At 44.5% G+C, this 9296-nt stretch overlaps 1 protein-coding gene across 2 annotated transcripts; it reads right to left on the bottom strand.

The window, feature by feature from the left end:
• Positions 1-2717: 2717 nt before the first annotated feature.
• Positions 2718-9109, bottom strand: LOC129829560 (translation initiation factor IF-2-like). 2 transcript variants are annotated; one of them, XM_055891340.1, is made up of 4 exons: positions 8934-9109; positions 5425-7524; positions 5187-5314; positions 2718-4251 (listed from the first exon to the last, which is right to left on the bottom strand). In XM_055891340.1, exons 2-4 carry the CDS (start codon positions 7502-7504, stop codon positions 3787-3789), a joined length of 2673 nt encoding a protein of 890 aa, XP_055747315.1. In that variant the 5' UTR covers positions 7505-7524; positions 8934-9109; the 3' UTR covers positions 2718-3786. The 2 variants fall into 2 exon arrangements, with proteins under 2 accessions (XP_055747315.1, XP_055747307.1); XM_055891332.1 differs by having other exon boundaries at positions 5425-7537.
• Between the last annotated feature and the right edge of the window lie 187 nt (positions 9110-9296).

The following is a 9296-nucleotide window of genomic DNA, read 5'->3' on the forward strand; positions in this document are numbered from 1 at the left end:
GCTAGGGTTTAGGGTAGCAAAGTCTGAAGGATCCCAGATCATAATCATTTTTTACCTATCCTGCACATGCAGTTATCCTTGCCTTTCATCACATTGTTTTGTATTGCCTTGTGCACAAATAAACAAATTCCAAATAAAATAACGCTAACAAAAAATTATGTCAACACCAGCTGTCTAACCAATGCAATATTTTTTCTAGTATAGATAGTTCATTACGGTATGACGAACAGAACCAGGGTAATACATTCAAATGTGTAATAAAATCAGACCATTTCAAGGTGGAGCAATTTCATTTGGTAGGAGCAAGACTCTTTTGCATCATATTAGTCAGATGAGACAAGTGCCCTGTACAGTCAGTGTGTGTAATCCTCAGTCTAGTGCAGCTGGCAATACAGACCTTGGTAAGAGTTGCAATTCTTTCTCTCATACACACCGGTGTGTAAATGATTGATATCAAAACTTGCACAGTTGTGGTGAAATATGGTGCAATGGGAGGTGATGGCACACCACTAGACAGTCTGACAATTGGGTCATTCAACTCAGAGCCTCTCCAGAATAAAATGTAACGAAGGTAGGATTGTGGGTGTTTGAGAGCCTGTGGCCTAGGATACACTTCCTCAAAAGTGGATGAAACAATGTCACTTCAGTTTTGGGAGATTCAAACATTGACTGGCCTGATGAGAAATATACTTTAGATCATGTTCTCTTCATACATTGTACTTATCATATCCGGAGGCTGAGTGCCATCTGCTGGTCAACTTCTCCATCTACAAACAAAATGTCTGAGTCTCACTGTACCGTGTCAAGAATCAATAGCTTCCTAACTGTTCAAATGGGTGTGCAGCAGTGGTGACCCGTCATTCAGGGCATCCCCACATTTTTAGCCTGTTTTGCATGTTATTTTGGCATTAATACGTGTCACATATCAGTTTGCAAACAATGTTAAAAAAATACACTGCTCCAAAAAATAAAGGGAACACTTAAACAACACAATGTAACTCCAAGTCAATCACACTTCTGTGAAATCAAACTGTCCACTTAGGAAGCAACACTGATTGACAATAAATTGCACATGCTGTTGTGCAAATGGAATAGACAAAAGGTGGAAATTATAGGCAATTAGCAAGACACCCCCAATAAAGGAGTGATTCTGCAGGTGGTGACCACAGACCACTTCTCAGTTCCTATGCTTCCTGGCTGATGTTTTGGTCACTTTTGAATGCTGGCGGTGCTCTCACTCTAGTGGTAGCATGAGACGGAGTCTACAACCCACACAAGTGGCTCAGGTAGTGCAGCTCATCCAGGATGGCACATCAATGCGAGCTGTGGCAAAAAGGTTTGCTGTGTCTGTCAGCGTAGTGTCCAGAGCATGGAGGCGCTACCAGGAGACAGGCCAGTACATCAGGAGACGTGGAGGAGGCCGTAGGAGAGCAACAACCCAGCAGCAGGACCGCTACCTCTGCCTTTGTGCAAGGAGGAGCACTACCAGAGCCCTGCAAAATGACCTCCAGCAGGCCACAAAGTCTAAGGGTAGAGCTCTAAAATTCTAGCCCCTTGGGTGCTGCCATAAAGTTACATTAGAAGTGCCCACCCAAGAAGGCTCAAGCTCATTGGCCACAGATACAATTATGTCACATCACGTTATATCTACAGTAGCTTTGATTGGACTGATCATTTCAACATCATACTTTCAAAATCTTAGCTAACCGTCATCATTGTGAATCAAGTCGACAATCTACTGGCAAATCCTTTTTAGTCCTTGTCATACGATGAGAAATAACGAACAGAAATTATAGATACAACGTATTGGTGCTCATCGGCCATTGGACATAAACATTACACAAGTTGGAAATCGCAAATACAACAATAAGTGGTTTGGAAGTTGTTCCCAGTTGTCTTGAAAGCACCATAAATCCAGAGAATGCCAGACTTTAATGACAAAGTTTGATGACAAAAAATGTTCAAGTGAGCACAGTACAAGGTGAGTCCAAACATGTCTTGTATGCTTCAGCATAAATGTAATATGCCAGGGAGATATGTATACTGTAGCTAAAAAAGAAATACTGTGTATGTTGTGTAGTAAGCTGTTAGTAGCCCACGTGCCTCACCCTAATTAGGTCTATTTTCACCTACTGTATCTGACTTGTTGGTGCACATGTAGCCCATAACCAGTTTTTGAAAAATGTAATCAAATATTGTAAGAGCTTTCATTGTCTGCTTATATGCCGCCTTTATCCTACGGTTCTGACTTGGTGTACAGGGAGACCACAGGAAGAACAGCCCATGTTCTGAATTCTGTCACTGTACATTTCAAAAGTATTGAACAAAGTTGACTACGTCCTTCCTAGCTTGCTCATGTCTTAATTGAAATTACAGCTTGCCTCTAATCTGCTTGTTGTCACCTTATGCCATAGTTTGTACATCTTAATTATCAGTAGAAACCACATTTCTTTAAGCAAGTCAGCCATATGAGCAGTTATTTTTTAAAGGCAGTAAATGAGACCGAATGAACTGTCTCGCTGCCAGACAAGGCTCCGCTGATAGCCAGCTGTAGCAGTGGTATAGTGCAATTAATGTATTGTATAGTATAGTGGCTTTGCTGGCATCCCACTTATTTTTTGCCTCACCGAGACTTTCATGCTTAATTCACCACTGGTGTAGAGAAAAAGAAAACAGTCTTGAACAGGGTGTAACAGTACAAATTGCATTAGACAATATTTGGCGCAAAACAAATTCCTTTAATAAGTGTACAAAACATGTGCAAAAATAGTGACTCATTGGAAGAACTACACAAGCATGGCTTTGCCCTAAGAGACCTACACATCAGTCATGAACAGACAGTGGATACATACAAGTTGACATGCGAAACTGGTTGACAGAAAGAGGGATGATCCCAGGCTGCAGTCTCCTACACTACAGAATATTGCAAATTGTGGCCTTGGTTTCACAGCATTTGATAAGTACCAAGTAAGTGCCAGCTAATGAAACAAACTGCACATTCATCAGCATTCTCCCTTTAACTCTTTTTGCACGATGCAGCAGAAATCTAAACAGGAATGGCCTCTATGAATGACATTCACAGTTCCTCAAATCAAGCACACAGACACCCTTTTTTGGCCCATGAGCTACTTATGAAATTACCCAGCTCTTTCCTTCGTACCAAACACACACATACAAAATGCACAAACACATGACAGGGCTGACTGACTAAATCACAGGAAATGACCAGTCACAAGAATTTACTGAAAGAGATGTGCAACTTCTTTAGCAAACAAGCTAATCATGACTAGAACTACATCAGCTAAAGTGAAAAACCTGGCATGCAATGAAAACACTATTTGAGCCACTCACACCAAACATGAAAACACATCTAAATGCTTAACACTGACATATGCAGAAGGGGTTGTATATAGTGTTAGACATGAATTGAGTAGGGAAAAATAGTGGTCACAAACGGGGAGAAGCGGTACTAGGTGCAGCAGTACTACATCTGAGCCATGAAAATCAGGCCTTGTCTACAGAAATCCTATCCAATTGCAACTATGGCACTAAAACGCATGACAAGAAACTGAACAAGATGCTAAGCTCGACCTAAACTGTGGTTTAAAGGCCTCTTGGCTTGTGCAGCAAAGCAACAGAGAAAGGCACACAGCTTGTGGATTTGGGGTGGATATCCAAGACGCCTCCCAAACCCCAAAAGTAGCACAAACCTCCCCACAGACAAATCAGAACACTAGTACGCCACTCATCCAAAGCCATCCATTACCACCACCTTCCCCCTCTCCTTTACAGTATGGTGCACTTTTGCTTCTTCTTCTTGTCCCCGTCTTTCTTGGTCGTGTCGGCCTTCTTGGGCCCGTAGAGGCTGGAGAAGCAGGCCTGGGCGGAGACGGGCTCCCTCAGACTGAGCAGCCACCTCCCCTTGCCGTAGTAGGCCAGGGAGCCGAGCTCCATCTCTTCCACCAGCTCTCCCTCCTGACCCTCTTGCTGCAGCGCTAGGATCTCCAGCAGGTCGAAGCCCGTCTGCTGTGGCTCAACTCCCTCCGCACAGCCCAGGGTGATGTGGGCTCGGCTGCCAGCGGGCAGGGTGGCGGCAGCCGGGACTAGAGGGACTGCCTCCTTCTCAGCGTCGGCAGGCCACAGGGTTAACTGATCCTCAGAGAGTGAAACCCGGGCACCAACAGTGCGAGGTGTGACGAAGAGGGCACTGAGGGACAGCTCAAACGCAGAGCCATACAACTCTTTAACAGCCTAGAGTGGGAAGAAAAAGAAGTTAATTTCAAAATGGTCCCCTGAAAAGTGAAAATACATTTAAACAACGCACTGGACATCAGATTTTAAATTCATAAAACGAGGCCAATATGAGAGGTGTAATAAATGGGTTAATAGGATGAGGTTGCATTTTACAAATATTTCTCATCACCAATATACACTAAACAAAAATATAAAAGCAACATGTAAAGTTTGCCCCATGAGTTGAAATAAGAGAACCAGAAATGATCCATACGCACAAAAGGCTTATTTTGCACACACATTTGTTTATATTATATCCCTGTTCGTGAGCATGTCTCCTTTGCCAAGATAATCTATCCACCTGACAGGTGTGGATTTCAAGAAGCTGATTAAACAGCATGATCATTACACAGGTGCACCTTGTGCTGGAGACAAAAGGCCACTAATTTGCAGTTGTGTCACAACAATGCCACAGAAGTTGAGGGAGCGTGCAATTGGCATGTTGACTGCAGGAATGTCCACCATAGCTGTTGCCAGAGAATTGAATGTTAATTTCTCAAGCATAAGCCACCTCCAACATAATTTTTGAGAATCTGTCAGTACGTCCAACCGGCCTCACAACCGCTGACCATATGTAACTATGGCAGCCCAGGACCTCCACATCTGGCTTCTTCACCTGCGAGATTCTATGAGACCAGCCACCTGAACAGCTGATGAAACAGATTAGTATTTGTCTAACAAAACATTTTATGGGGGAAAACATTCTGATTGGCTGGGCCCGGCTCCCAAGTGGGTGGCCCACCGCTGCACCCCTGCCCAGTCATGTGAAATCCATAGATTAGGGCTTAAATTAATACATTTAAATCAAGTGATTACCTTATATGAACTGTAACTCAGTAAAAATGTTAAAAATTTTGCGTTTAGATTTTTGTTCAATATTCTTTCAGACTTACTGGTTTATCTGCATATTCCTTGGCTCCCTCAGCCTTGCCATAGTCACAGAATTTGGTAGTGCAATGAAGAGCTCCATTGGCTTGGAAATACTGCTCCAGGTCCACCTCTTTCTCAGCCTCAACAGTGACTGAAAAAACAAAGCAAGCTCAGTTGTCACAGTCAAGCTCAAGAGAATAAAATCTGATTTAGATAAACAATATAATTGTGTGTATCACAAGACAGTTGTGCTGAACTCACAGTCAGGCAAGTGCTTCTTGAAGGCCTCAAGCGTGTCCAATGTCTTCAGGAAATCCATGGACGTGCACCTGACCTTGTCCTGGATGCCAGGGAGAAGGAACCAGCCAAAGAAAAGGGGCAGGGACATCTCCTCAAGAGGAACTTTCATGGCCTGGATCTGGGCCTCCTCTAGCCCCCGCAGAGTTCTCTTGGCCAACTGTGGCAAGTCTCTGCTCCACTCAGTGCGGGGCTCCACAAACATGGCCACCAGCCGGTGCTGCTCTGCCACCTCCCCCAGACGGGCCAGCCGATCATGGGTATGGTTGGTGTCATCCACCACTATCACTTGAGCAGATGTTCCTACACTGCAGCAGGCTACCACAGCATCGTCAAAAGCCTTGTACCCATCTGCCGATGCTTCTGGACTCTCCGGTTTCACACCATGGTCATCAGCACAGCAGACAGTGCAGAGACCCTGGTAGCTATCTGCAATGGCACGTGCCAAGAGGCTCTTGCCGCTGCCGGGGAGGCCTCTGAGGATGATTAGAGTGCGAGAGGTGCGAAGGGTGGCTTTGGTCTGCTCATGCTCCAGGAAAGCGAAAGACAGAGTGCCAGGAGCAGGGACCTGCTCGACAACTTCTGCCTTCTGCTGCTCCACAGCATCACCTTCTGCCTGTTTCTCTGACTCTACTTCTTTTACAATTTCAGCTTCTACCAGTTTCTCTGCTTCCACTTTCTTCACAGTCTCAGCTGCTACTGGTTTCTCTGCTTCCACTTTCTTCACAGTCTCAGCCGCTACCGGTTTCTCTGCTTCCACTTTCTTCACAATCTCAGCTGCTACCGGTTTCTCTGCTTCCACTTTCTTCACAGTCTCAGCTGCTACCGGTTTCTCTGCTTCCACTTTCTTCACAGTCTCAGCTGCTACTGGTTTCTCTGCTTCCACTTTCTTCACAGTCTCAGCTGCTACTGGTTTCTCTGCTTCCACTTTCTTCACAGTCTCAGCCGCTACTGGTTTCTCTGCTTCCACTTTCTTCACAGTCTCAGCCGCTACTGGTTTCTCTGCTTCCACTTTCTTCACAGTCTCAGCCGCTACTGGTTTCTCTGCTTCCACTTTCTTCACAGTCTCAGCCGCTACTGGTTTCTCTGCTTCCACTTTCTTCACAGTCTCAGCTGCTACTGGTTTCTCTGCTTCCACTTTCTTCACAGTCTCAGCCGCTACTGGTTTCTCTGCTTCCACTTTCTTCACAGTCTCAGCCGCTACTGGTTTCTCTGCTTCCACTTTCTTCACAGTCTCAGCCACTACTGGTTTCTCTGCTTCCACTTTCTTCACAGTCTCAGCTGCTACTGGTTTCTCTGCTTCCACTTTCTTCACAGTCTCAGCCGCTACTGATTTCTTTGGCTCTGGTTCCGGTACAATTTCAGCTTCAGTCTGTTTGTCTGCCTCCACTTCCTTTACAGTTTCAGGCTCCGCTGGCAACTCTGGCGCCACCAACACAACACCAGATTTTGCCTGCTTCTCAGATTCCTCAGGCCCTTTCTTTTCTGGTTCAAGCCGTTTCACATCCTCAGATTCTGTCTGTGTGACAGGCTCGGGCGCTGCCTGCTCAGACAGTTTAACAGCCTCTGGGACGGGTTCTGCCATTTTCTCTGGCGCAGTTTCAATGTTATTCTCTGCTAGAGGCTCTCGTGTTTTCTCTGGCATTGGCTGCTTTTTAGGCTCTGCGGTCTGGATGTTTTCGCGTTCTACGTACATTGCTGTAGCTGGCTCAGAGACCTCTGAGCTCTCTAGTTCTGGTTGTTTTTCTGGGTACTTCTCTGCTTTAGTCAAAACTTCTGTAGAGGTCTCTGGAACCTTTTCAGGAGATACAACCATTTTCTTTGGTGCTTTTTCTGCTTTAGGCTCAATCTCCTGCGTTTCTTCTGACATTCCTGATTCTGTCACCACATCTTGCAAATGTGCCATTTCTTGCCTATTCACTGGTGATTCTGCAGGCTCTATTGGAGAGTCAAGTTGTGACTGGGGGCAGTCTCCTGCTCCAGTCTCCTGTTGCTCTCGAGTCTCTGATGCGATGTCCAACACCTGGTTCTGCTCAGCATCCATATCTGGGTTCCTCAATGGACCTAATGATAAACACTGGTTTAAACAAAAGATTTACAACGTGAAAATAAATGCAATGATATGATGCAAATGAAACTTATACAAATTCAATACTTAAGGAAACCAGGAACTTTATCAAAATAAAACTGTACAGCATACAAACAATGCAATGGCGCTAGAATTTATTTAAACTTCAAGCTGTAAAAAAAAAAAAAAAAAGTACAATATTTGACAACTCTTCCCTTATGCAAATATTTGGGATGACTCCCTCACTAAGATAAGTGTGGTAGTCAACTGATACATTTTGGTATTTCTAATAAGCGTTGTAGGGAGCAGCAGACTAATTTAATTACTGTACTGCAGCGGTTTCTCTGTCGCCCCTCTGGGGTCCTGCCGACTCGGAGAGCTCATCGTGGGCAAGGCCTCTGCCGGTTTGACAAAAGGCATTGGGTGGTTGGCTTGGCTCTATCGACCTGATTAGTAAATGGTTTAAGCACAGCTGGCATCTTTGGAGTGGTGTGTGAGACGAGGATGTGTGTAATGTATGCCTTCATGGCTCAATTCTCAAAACATTCACATAATCGGCTTGAACGACTGCCAGTCTGCATTATACATGTAACGTTAGGTGGGAAAAACGTAACTGGGGAAGAAACAAACGTCAATTAGAATGCATGAACATTCATCAATAAAACACGCATCACCAATTTGGTACGGAATTAGATAGACTAATGAAAAAGATTCAGATATAGGCTACGCAAAATTGCCGAATAAAAAGTAGAGGCGTGCTCAGCCTCCGACGACTAGGCCGGGTGAGAAATGAACACCTGCGACTGATTATACCAACCTTTTGTGTGGACAAGGGCTATTATAGCCTCTTTAAAACGCACTTGAATAAAAATCGCAAGTAACACCAAGAAACGTACGTAGAATATATAATTTGAGTAACAGTCAGTAGCACAACGTCCTATTGGTTCGTGAAATTAGATGACAAAAAAAATCCTGGTCATCCCGTTACAGGCTAGAAAAGTTGCCCAAGAAACAAACGACATTCGAAATAACTCAAAGGTCAATATTTATAGGAAGTGAATATTCAGTAAAAGACGGTCAGATGAGAATAATGTTAAAAGTGCGACGGTGTAAACGCGGCTACCATGTAACAATGAAATGGTGAAACGGGGAGTGGCTGCAATGTAATCACCACGCTACAGATAAAACAAAATCAGCGTGGCAATGTCATGTCAAAATTTAGATGCCACGTTTGAACAATAACGACAGCCTATTTCAAAGCTAAAGAAATGGTATGTCTGAAAATGTTGATCACGTCAGTCAAGTTCCAAGATCGTTCTATATGACAGCAGCTTCTAATCGGGCGATTTAGGCTAACTACCATATTGCTATGGATGGGACGAGATTACCGACGGAGGTTTCTTACCGTGCCTGTTGTGTCAGGAGTATGCCGCTGACTCTGCAATTTAGGCGTTTTCAAAGCTGGCAAGCAGTGGGCGCTCCGCGCAGAAATCTGCCCACAACACGCAGGAAACAAAACGGAAACTACTGTCTCTTGAGCACGCGCAAGGCTTAGTGCTCTTGAGGGTGGGGTGCTTCCTATCGTTTGCGCGCCCCCGCTCTTATCAACGCGAATGGCCCAGCAATGACAATGTAGACCTGGATCCCAGCTGAGAAGGAAATTAAATATGAGTTTTGTTGAATTGAAATTCCACAAGCCATGGCAATAATGCCAGAAAGTCTGATAATTCATGGCATAAGTGACAACAATGAGTCATTTTATATTTTG

Source organism: Salvelinus fontinalis, chromosome 2 (genome assembly GCF_029448725.1).
Source record: "Salvelinus fontinalis isolate EN_2023a chromosome 2, ASM2944872v1, whole genome shotgun sequence".
NCBI lineage: Eukaryota > Metazoa > Chordata > Actinopteri > Salmoniformes > Salmonidae > Salvelinus > Salvelinus fontinalis.

Bases quoted from the DNA above. Each gene is read 5' to 3' on its own strand.
- LOC129829560 (XM_055891340.1), bottom strand. From the start codon at position 7,504: ATGGATGCTGAGCAGAACCAGGTGTTGGACATCGCATCAGAGACTCGA. The intron at 5,315-5,424 runs GTGAGTTCAGCA...TTGTTTTTTCAG, and splicing joins CAAGAAGCACTTGCCTGACT to TCACTGTTGAGGCTGAGAAA. The intron at 4,252-5,186 runs GTAAGTCTGAAA...TTCCCACTCTAG, and splicing joins AGGAATATGCAGATAAACCA to GCTGTTAAAGAGTTGTATGG.